The sequence below is a fragment of the Eurosta solidaginis genome, chromosome 1 (genome assembly GCF_040869045.1).
Source record: "Eurosta solidaginis isolate ZX-2024a chromosome 1, ASM4086904v1, whole genome shotgun sequence".
Taxonomy (NCBI): domain Eukaryota; kingdom Metazoa; phylum Arthropoda; class Insecta; order Diptera; family Tephritidae; genus Eurosta; species Eurosta solidaginis.
This window is the reverse complement of record NC_090319.1, coordinates 93,083,707-93,095,350: the sequence shown is the minus strand read 5'-3', so window position 1 is coordinate 93,095,350 and position 11,644 is coordinate 93,083,707. Positions and strand designations below refer to the sequence as shown.

Here is an 11,644-nt window from a genome sequence, read left to right as displayed (position 1 = left end):
ATGCAAAGCAAGACGATGCGATATAAGAACATGGATGTACCACTTAATTTCAGCTACGAGAGAGGCTACAGCAGTAAACGAGTGCTGGTGGAAGAGAGTCAGCGAATACCACCAAAATCCGAAGCAGTCATCTGGGCAAAGGTTGATGGAGATTGTGGGACAAACAAATTGTTGGTTGTCGAAGCAGCAAACAAATCAGCACTGAACATACTTGTAGGAAAAACCCTGGCTATTACAAAACAAGATGGACGTATTCCAGTAAGAGTACTCAATGAGTTCAATTCACCACTCAAACTGACTAAAGGAGCTATTTTGGGAAGATGCCAAGAGGCTGAAGTAGTTATTAACTGTGAACAGCTCCAGGAACACGTTTCAACTAGTAATACTAATCTTTCAAATGACATCACGGCATGGACGCAGGGGCTAGAGGAAGCATATCAGAGTAAGGCAAAACAACTGCTCCTAAAGTACGCGAACATATTTGACCAGGATGGTTCTAAACCAGGCCGCACCAACGTTGTGAAACACCAAATTGACACTGGAGATGCGAGGCCGATCCGTCAAGCTCCACGTAGTGTTCCACTGGCGAAGCGGGAAGTTGTGAGTCAAATTATACAAGAAATGAGCGACAGCGGCGTCATCGAACCATCAGCTAGTCCCTGGAGCTCACCGGTAGTACTTGTAAAAAAGAAGGATGGAAAAATGAGGTTTTGCGTGGACTACCGGAAGTTGAATGACGTAACGAAAAAGGATAGCTACCCATTGCCAAGAATTGACGACACTCTGGACTCGCTATCTGGTACGAAATGGTTTTCCACGCTGGACTTGAAAAGCGGCTACTGGCAAGTGGAGGTGAAGGAGGAAGATAAAGAGAAAACAGCCTTCAGTGTCGGTGATGGTCTTTGGCAATTTACAGTGATGCCTTTTGGACTTTGTAATGCACCAGCTACTTTTGAGAGACTCATGGACCAGGTACTGAAAGGACTACATTGGAAAACATGCTTGGTGTACCTGGACGACATCATCGTATTGGGCAAGAACTTTGATGAACATCTTAAGAACTTGGAGGAAGTTTTCCAGAGAATAGCTGGCGCTGGTCTGAAGTTAAGTCGCAAAAAGTGTGCGCTGTTTAAAAAGGAAGTCAATTATTTGGGTCACAAGGTAACGACAGAGGGCATCTGCACTGCGAACGAAAAAATAGAGGCTGTACAGGATTGGCCAAGACCACAGAATCTACATGAATTGAGAAGTTTTCTTGGGCTGTGCACATATTACCGCCGATTTGTACCAAATTTTTCCAGCGTAGCCCATAGCCTCCATGAGCTTACAAGAAAAAACAAAGCTTTTGAATGGAAGAAGGAGCAAGAAGTGGCTTTCCAAACATTGAAGGAGCGTTTGTGCACTGCCCCAATATTAGCATATCCGATTCCAGGAGCAACATTTATTCTAGATACAGATGCAAGTGGATATGCTATAGGAGGCGTTTTATCACAACTGGTCGATGGACAGGAGAAGGTAGTTGCATATTACAGCCGTTCGATTGGAAAACCAGAGAGGAACTACTGTGTTACGCGGAGAGAGCTGTTGGCATTGGTAGAGTGCATTAAACATTTTAACAAATACCTCTACGGCCAGCGATTCCATGTCAGGACAGATCACGCAGCATTGAAATGGCTTCTGCAGTTCCGTAATCCGGAAGGACAATTGGCACGGTGGATCGAGCGACTTCAAAGCTATGACTTTTCCATTGAGCATCGAAAAGGTAGTACCCATGGAAATGCCGATGCAATGTCACGAAGGCCATGTAGTTTGGAATGCAAGCACTGTTCAAAGGCCGAGGCTAAAGAAGACATTATAGATGTCCGGCTAATGACTATAACGTGTACGGATGAATGGGACAAGGAACAACTAAGAAAGTGTCAGCTAGAAGATACAGATCTGTCACATGTTATGCAAGGGCTCGAACGAAACGAAAGACCAAGCAGAGAGGATATGTCAGCAGAGAGTCCCATTGCGAAGTCATATTGGGCACAGTGGAACAGTTTGGAATTGATATCCGGTTGCTTGCATCGAGTATGGGAGAGTGAGGATGGTCAGTGCAAGAAGAAACTTATAGTTGTTCCCAGAAAGAGGATTCCTGACGTGCTCAGCGAGTTGCACAATGGTCCAAGTGGAGGCCATCTTGGAATCACGAAGACACTCGAGAAAATTAAGCAGAGATTCTATTGGGTTGGTTGCCGTCAGTCGGTCACCGAGTGGATTGCCAATTGCGAGGTATGCAACAGAGCGAAAGGGCCCAAAACCCGAAGTCGTGGCCAGATGAAGCAGTATATTTCAGGTGCACCATTTGAAAGGATCGCCATGGATGTCGCAGGTCCATTTCCTACTAGCAACCGCGGAAACAAATACGTACTGGTGGTTATGGATTATTTCAGTAAATGGCCAGAGGTATACCCAATCCCAAACCAAGAAGCAGAAACAGTAGCAGAAGTGGTTAAAAACGAATGGGTTGCAAGGTATGGTGTACCAGCTGTGTTCCAAGAACTGTGCAAGAAGTTGGGCATTCGAAAAACACGGACAACTGCATTGCATCCTCAGTCCGATGGTATGGTGGAACGTTTCAATAGAACATTGGAGGAGCATTTAAGGAAAGTAGTCGACAAGTACCATAAGGACTGGGATACACACATATCATTATTCTTGATGGCCTACCGATCGGCAGTACATGACACAACGGGCCAAACTCCCGCAAAGGTAATTTTTGGCAATGACCTTCGACTGCCAGCTGATTTGAAGTATGGGATAGATGCCGATGCAGAGAGGAATGTCAAGAAATCCACTGATGTCTTAGAAGAAGAGCTGAGAGAGATACACGATCTGGTAAGGCAACGAGCAAAGATTATGAGTGACAAGATGAAAGCGAGGTCCGATAAAGCAATTAATTCGGAAGGGTTTCAGGAAGGAGATTTGGTGCTGCTATACAACCCACAACGAAAAAAAGGTTTGCCGCCGAAATTGCAGTGTAACTGGGAAGGCCCATACAAAGTTGTAAAACGGATCAACGATGTAGTGTACCGCATACAAACCACTACCAAACCACGAACCAAAATGAAAGTGGTTCATTTGGAGAGATTAGCAGCGTTTAGATCGAGAGATTTGTCTGATCGGGACGATCAGACTTAGGTGGAGGGCAGTGTTACGAATATTAGCAAAACTAAGGAGTGCTGCCAGCTCTAAGCCGATCTAAGCAGTGACGTGAATGCACATCAATAATTCAATCATTATGTATCTACATAAACGAATCAATAATTGCGTCTACACATATGTACACATTCCGACGAGCAACATTTACATACAAGGCAGCGAGAGATGAGATGTCACACACCGATGAATTTACTTATACGCTTATGCGTGTGCGGGAGACTGTAAACTACAAACACATGCATATACCTTATCTGAGTTGTCACAAGAGAGAGCAATAAGATGCACGTAGTTGTGACTGGCGATTTTGTAGCCGAAACAACTAGTAACTTCTGGAAATCGAAGAGCCTAGAAGTATGCAGCGTAAACTATAAAAGCGATGCAGGCGAGTAAGAAGTAATTCAGTTTGATTTGAATTGTCAAGCAGTTACGAGTAAGACGATATCTAGCGAGCAATAGCACTATTATTTTGAAAGTCAGTTTCCTTTAAGCTATCAGTTTGGTTATTAAGCTATTCGTTGTACAGTTGGAGTGTTATTGTGAAGTACTTTAATAAAGGCCATTTTGCATTACTACAAATTGGAGTTATTTATTCAACAGTTTAGTGATTCGAACTTAGCAGAGAAAAAGCAAATAAGAGGATTTGCAAGTAAATTCGTTACAATATTATCAAGTAACTCTAAACTTTTGACAGAAAGGAGAAAATGGCAGAGTGAGGAATAAAAGAACGGGGTAACTTTTCAAATTTTTGAAAGCCTAAGTTTACCCAGGTCGAAGTCTTCCCGGTTTTTTAGTCTCCAAAAAGCTTTCAACAGTGTCCCACAAAATCTTATCTGAATACAGTCCCATTAAAGACTTAACAAACTTCTGTCTGCATGGTATATTTTCACATAAACAGTTATGAACATCCACAAAGTCCAACATCTGCAGTTATCAAGTTTCCAAATTAAGTTAGATAACAACAAACTTTTGTAAATCTTATAGGGGTTGAAAACATGTGCGTAATCAAAACGTATACAATCAGCACCAGCTAAATTGGAGGGGTGCAGGTGTTTCTATTCAGATATGCGCAAAGCATTTCAACAAAACTTTACCACTTTACGCTCGGCGACGTCAGCAGAACTAAACAAGAAAACATAGAAAAGCGAATGTTCGGTCGATGTTAATTGCATTTGCCAACAAGTGGCTGCCGTGAAAAGGTCGTTAGTGAATGGAAGCGCAAACTTAGAACAAAAGCCAATTGAGAACTGAACGAGCAACAATTTTTGCAAATTATTAAAATTTTGCGTTTTAAGCTACAATTGCAGTGAAAGAGATTTCGCGAGAAAAAATGCATAAGAACAAAATAAAAAGCTTCTATAAGTAGACCAACAAAGGAAACTAAAAATCATCAAGCAAACCAGAACTTAGTGCATTTGTACCTGCTTTAGGTACTCAATAAATTATTGCAAAAATGTTTTATTATCAGAAGTTTATAGATAATTTGTTGTACAGAGAGACTATGCTGTAATCGCAATTTACTTATACAGTAAATTGTGTAACAAGTATATTACAGTTATCGTGCGAGTAAATCGTTGCAAAAAATTCCTAGAGTTGAGAGCTCTCAACGATTATGACGAAGCGAGCGAATGTTTTGTGGTTCCGTCATGGGTTGCGCTTACACGACAATCCGGCATTATTGGAGGCCTTATCGGACAAGACGGAGGGGATTGCATTAATACCGATTTTCATATTTGATGGTGAGAGTGCAGGTAAGTGAAACAGTGAACACCGCTGCTCAATGCGAAAGCAGCTTACAAGGAATCGGTGTCGCCCAGCAAACAATAAATGAATCAAGTATACTTAAAAGTGAATTCCACTTATAATGCCGGACAAAATATTTTAAACGGTACTTTTCGAAATCTGCAATTTTGAAAAAGCTCTTTGGAAAAACTTGAGTACGAAAAAAATTGACAGTGACACAGGGGGAGAAATGAGTGCAAAGATTGATTTGAAAAACAAGTAAGGAAGGCTAAGTTCGGGTGTAACCGAACATTACATACTCAGCTGCCAAATTACAGCTTGCTAAACTTTTAAATTACCTTCTTTTAAAAGTGGGCGGTGCCACGCCCATTTTTCAAAATTTTACTAATATTCCATTCTGCGTCATAGGGCCAAACCACCTACTAAGTTTCATCGCTATATCCGTCTTTGGTAGTGAATTATCGTATTTTTTCGGTTTTTCGAAATTTTCGATATCGAAAAAGTGGGTGTAGTTATAGTGTGATTTCGTTCATTTTAAATAGCTATCTGAGATGATTGCCCAGGAACTTACATACCAAATTTCATTAAGATACCTCAATTTTACTCAAGTTATCGTGTTTACGGACAGACGGACGGGCATGGCTAAATGAATTTTTACTTCGCCCAGATCATTTTGATATACAGAAGTCTATACCGATCTCGATTAGTTTATGCCGTTACGGGGTACCGTTATGCGAACAAAATTAATATACTATGTGAGCTCTGCTCAGCTGAGTATAATAAAGGACGAGGAATGGTGTAACTTTGTGGCCGATAACCGTAACGATCACTAAGTGCTGGTCTATAAGATTTACCGAGTTCGACAGATCACTACGCTTTGAGTCGAAAATCTAGGATATGCATTTGGTCTGGTTAGTTCATTTTGAAATACTTGGAAGTCATTTATAGGAAATTCATATAGGATGAATACTTTCCTCATGAGTGAAAGAGTCCCAGCATTCTCCTGATGATATTACCCGATAATAATAAGTCTAACCAGCAGTGTTATCGATGCATCAGTCGTATGGAAGGTCTGATAGACAGCATAATTACTGTAGAGGAGGAAGTATTGATAGACGTCTGTTCAGAATTTGTTAGAGAGTGGTGGCAATAAATATCACATCCACATGGTCACAAGAACATGCCGCTCATGCAGAGGTTGGCGCAAAATGAATCAACGGTTGTCCTTTCATGAAAGCACACCGTCTGTCGGAACGATGAAGTCGCTCAACAATCGCCCGTTCCAGTACTATGTACAGCACTGTAAAAAAGTTAATGCGCTTTGAGGTATGTATTTACAGCCCTAAGCTAGTGTTGGATTACCTTCGCTAGAAGAGAGTCAGCGAGCTGTTTGGCGAAGCTCGGATTCGAGAAAGTTACCCCATGGATTATCTACTTTTCGGGCAGAAGAGCTAACTTCGTTGGTATGAACTAAAGTATGAAGATTGAGGTGGCTGGGGATTGGCGGTAGGAGTCTATCTTTTCCCGATATATATATACAACATGATGACGGGCCGCATGCTGAGGCAGATTGTGCCACTATGCATACTGTGTTCATATCCGATCGACCTCTTCCTCATGGTACAAAGAGAGTTGGCAGCGAATGTGGAGTTGTGGTGAAATGGTCACGAAACTGAAGGAATCGCGTGTATGTGTGCGTGTGATGAAGCTATCCAGAAGAGTATGAACGATAAAATCTTGATGACTCGACGCCTTGCCAGAGCGACGCGTTCGCCAGTTTTGTATATCAGACAGATTTAACTTCCTTAGTGTTGTCTGAGCTGCTTTGTTTCCCAGTTACTTATGGTTTCCCTAGTGTGGGCCTTTGTGATTCCACAGAAAGGCACTGAGCTACACAATGCTGATATAGCACTTTGCTTGGCCTTGTTTTTAGCTCCCAGATCATTTAGGATTCCAGTACATTCATCCACTAGCTTAAAGGTAATTGTGTAAGATTCTTGAGCATAAGCATCTTAGTAGACGTTCTCTACCTCAAACTCCTATTGCATGGATTTCTGCTTGAGAAATAGTGGGTAAGCAGCCCATTGGTATCAATTTCTTGAAGCTCATAGGTACCAGTTCCCATTTTTCTGTCATAAAAATTTCGATCCATTCGTTAACCAGAGCTCTGATACTGACCATATGGACTCCCTGTTTCCCAAAGAGTTCTGACCTCAAAAATTCCATGACATTGTGAGTGTAGGGGTCATTGGACTACGTAGTTGCAATACGGGATTGCCTATGCCCAGTCACGTTTCCGCTATTTTGCTTTGAAGTCTCGCCTGTTTCTCCATTAGAAAAGGAAAGGGAATGGCACTAACTGCATAAGCAGGGGACGTTCGCATAGCACCAGTTAATCCAATGCAAACTAGTCGATGCAGTTTGCTTAATTTTATTATTTCTGTTGTTTACGTGCTCTTCGGTCGCCAAACTAAGAAAGCATAAGTGACTATTGACCTCACAACAGTACTAAATGTCCAGTATACCATTTAGGGAGATAGCCCCCATGCTTTGACCTAGGGTCGAGTGCAGCGAAGAAATCCCTTGTTGCTTGTTGAGTAGTAATATTGGGAAACGTACTTTTGATGTTATCAGTTCTAATCATTCAGATTTGGTCCATCCACGTTTTCCAATGGGTTCATCAATGGGGAAGTTTTCTCCACATCTGTAAAGTTAACAGACCCGCTTATTGAGTCTCAATGATTTCTGCACTTTGCACGGCTGGATCGTAGTAAAAAATAAGGTGCGTAAAGAATCGCTTCGTTACACAATGTAATATACAAAAAGATGTGATTTGATAGTGGACAAAAGCTTTGATGGTTTTCCAGAATATAAAGACGTACCTCACAGACTCCCAATGAACAGTAAACAGTAAGAGATCCAATCACCAAAGCTGGTTTAGCATAAGTGAATTCTGTAATTTCGGTAGACCGCTTTTTATCTATTTCTGCCAGAAGGCTATCGATACTCTGCAAGAGGTAGTATCTGCCCAGCATTTTCTTAGCTGAATGGCGGCTTATCGGTACAGGAGATCAGGTCAGAGGTAGCCAGGAAATCTCCAAATTCCCTAGAGGCCTTTAATTCCAGTTCATGTGTTCCTATAGAAAATATTTTAACCAAAATTAATGCTATGCAACGAGAAGCGAGATCAGGCACTTTCAATCTCAGAGCAGTTTAGCTCAGCTCTCTGATAACTATTTTACGTTTCGGGAAGATCTTAAATTCCTTAACCGTAGTAGCACTAAAAAGCATTCCATCCGCTGCATCCTTAATAACGGTTACTTCGTCCCGGAAACCGCTACAGCTGATTGGACAGCTCTTGGCTTATATCGAGCTTCTTTTCGTTCAAGTTCATTTCTAATTTCCGCAGATGCTTTTCGGCCGTCCGAATAATTTGCGGTCGCAACTGTTACAATCCAGAGAATCGCATCTTCCTCTTTTAGAAAAAAATGAATACAGTCACGACACTAGTCAACTCCCCCTGCAGATTACAGAGGTTCGTTCCTCATTTCTTCCCTAACTCAATATTTTAAAAGGATTCCTTTCCGTATTGCGTATGAAAGTTGCTGTCAAGACTATATAAGGAAACTCTTTTGTCTTTGTTAAGTTGGCAAAGGAGAGCGTAGCACTCGATGAATATAAGTAGGGCACAGGGGTTGCATATCAATCAAGCAGTAAAGATGTAGACTGAAGCGCTGTGCTGCAAGTTTTCTAAGATCATGTGCAAGTCTTATAGATTCACAAATTTGTTCATAGCTCAAAAGAAATTATTATAAATGCGGCTCATCAGTAACAGCTGAAAAAGAAGCTGTTGAGCACGTTCAGAGTTCATTTCCTGTGCTTGTAAGGTCAAGGCTCCAACTTCGAGTGGTGGCAGAGTGGTTGGAAGTAGCATTCAAGATGGGTCCTAGAAAACATTTACCAAGAGAACGGGGCTATCTTTTAACATAACTCATGGCACATATTTATTTTTTTTTTTTTTCCTTTTGGTCGTCAAACAAGTTCTGGTAACACTATGGACACATTAGTCTATGTGTGGTCTATATTGACCAGCCAGTTCAACCCAACCTAACCAGCTTGGCAAAAGCTATCATAAGTTCGCAAGACGAACAAAAAATACACAAGTTGATAAAGAATGCTCTCTAATTTATATTTCAGGTACAAAAACTGTTGGTTACAACCGCATGCGTTTTTTGCTCAACTCCTTAGCCGATCTGGACAGTCAACTTCGTGCCATACCTAGCATCTCTGGTGGTTTTGGACAGCTATATGTATTTCGAGGCGATCCCACAAATATATTTCGACGCTTAAATAAATATTGTCCATTGAATAAGATCTGTTTCGAACAAGATTGTGAACCAATTTGGAATCGTCGCGATGACTCGTTACGTAGTTTGTGTAACGAATTGGGTATTGAGGCTGTCGAGAAGGTCTCACATACACTTTGGGATCCACGCACTATTATTATGACAAATGGAGGCATACCACCGCTGACCTATCAAATGTTTCTGGTAAATTTAATATTAAGGCGGAATCGAGATACGACTTTTACTTTTCCCACTGACTCATTTATAATCCTACAGCACACTGTTAAAATCATTGGTCAACCGCCACGTCCAGTTGAAGACCCGGACTGGGAGGATGTCGAGTTCCTACAATTTCCTGAAATCCTAAGGAAGGAATTGAATGTGCTTAAGCAGGTAAGTTTTCAAACAACAACTTGATTTTGATATCTTCATTACTCTGAAAACTTTCAGTTTCCCATACCCGAGGACTTTGACATCTTTCCGGATACCGTTTGCTATGTAGCCAAAGTCAATTGGCGTGGTGGTGAGCAACAAGCTTTACTACATCTGGCTGAACGTCTCAAAGTGGAAGAGCATGCCTTCAAAAGCGGCTATTATTTGCCGAATCAGGCTCATCCCAATATACTCGAATCGCCCAAATCGATGAGCGCTCACTTACGTTTCGGCTGTTTATCAGTTCGTCGCTTCTATTGGAGCGTACATGATCTCTTCAACAATGTACAAAAACAAGCTTACTATCAAGGCATACACATGACTGGTGGTGAACATATTACGGCACAGCTTATTTGGCGTGAGTACTTCTATACAATGTCCGTAAATAATCCTAACTACGATTCCATGGAGGGCAATCCCATATGTTTGAACATTCCATGGGCCAAACCCTCGGCTGATCAATTACAACGTTGGAGTAATGGTGAAACGGGTTTTCCGCTTATCGATGCCGCCATGCGTCAATTATTGGCCGAAGGTTGGTTGCATCATACGTTGCGTAATACGGTGGCTACATTCCTTACACGTGGCGCACTCTGGCTAAATTGGGAACTAGGTTTGCGGCATTTTCTAAAATATTTATTGGATGCTGATTGGTCGGTTTGTGCTGGCAATTGGATGTGGGTGTCATCGTCGGCATTTGAGCGACTTTTGGATTCATCGTTGGTTTCTTGTCCTATTGCTTTTTCAAAACGTCTCGATCCCAAGGGTGAATACATCAGACAGTATGTGCCGGAGTTGGGAAATGTGCCGTTGGAATATATGTAAGTACTTAGAATGCACTTCTCATTAATAGCTTTTCTTAACTTGTCGTTTTCTCTCTCTTCATGAAGTCACGAACCATGGCGTATGCCAGATGAGGTACAGAAAAATTGCGAGTGTGTAATTGGTGTACATTATCCTGAGCGCATCGTTGATTTGGCCAGAGTTTCGAAACGTAATACACTCGCTATGAAAGCTTTGCGTCATTCATTGATTGCAGAGGGTGCACCAGAGGAAGGACCACCACATTGTCGGCCGTCTAATGAGGAGGAAATACGACAGTTCTTCTGGTTAGTGGATTAAGCGTCTAGAACTTGGTATCCGTCCAACTCATTCTATAAAACAACAAAATGTATGAGCACCCATGCTACTCAACAAAATCTATTATTATAATTGGTGTCTTTAAATTATTCAAATTATATTCACTTGAAAATAAATAGTGCAGAAAATCTAGCTAAAAATGTTTTGTAACATATCCTACCAGGCGATTTTTAAACCTCATCACTTGTATTATTTCCTTGGTAAGTATTAAAGTAAGGCTGCCGAACTTACCTAGGTGAATTTTTTCAGACCAAGCGAAGTAATTCTTTAGTTGAAAATAGCAAAGAAAATAGAAAATTTAACAGATCTCGAAAAGTATCCGCCCGCGAGGTGCGCGGTTATTTGGACCTCTGGAATGTTATTGAAAAACTGGGTTTCTGGTTTTTACAAGGCACAAAACACTGCTCCTATCGTCGAGAGGATGGAAACGGTGCAAGGAAAGGCGCGGTGGCGAATGAGCGGCCTCTCCGTACAACAGCTACTAAATCTGAAGTCGATTTAAATTTCATGCAAAATGGCGGTAGGGCGAACTGAAATAAGTATTCCAGACTAGGTAAATGAACTTGTTAATCATGGCTGACGAGTCACAGCGTCGTCTTCCAGCAGAGGTCGCCAATATTTTGGATGTGATGGACGGATCACTGCACTCTAAATATTAAAGCGCTAAACATATCCATCGTGTGATCAAAGGAGGTTGCCAGCGGTGCTTGACTTAAGTTGTTGTCTTGCTTTTGATAAACATCATCTGGGGCAGGGCCACAATGATAAACCTGCAAACTGTC

The 11,644-nt window shown here is 41.6% G+C and overlaps 1 protein-coding gene across 1 annotated transcript; it reads left to right on the top strand.

The window, feature by feature from the left end:
• Positions 1–4,361: 4,361 nt before the first annotated feature.
• On the top strand, positions 4,362–10,994 carry cry (cryptochrome). The gene is made up of 5 exons (XM_067759260.1): positions 4,362–4,952; positions 9,142–9,494; positions 9,567–9,683; positions 9,741–10,543; positions 10,613–10,994. The coding sequence occupies exons 1-5, from the start codon at positions 4,814–4,816 to the stop codon at positions 10,842–10,844; spliced, it is 1,644 nt and encodes a 547-aa protein (XP_067615361.1). The 5' UTR covers positions 4,362–4,813; the 3' UTR covers positions 10,845–10,994.
• The last annotated feature ends 650 nt before the right edge of the window (positions 10,995–11,644 follow it).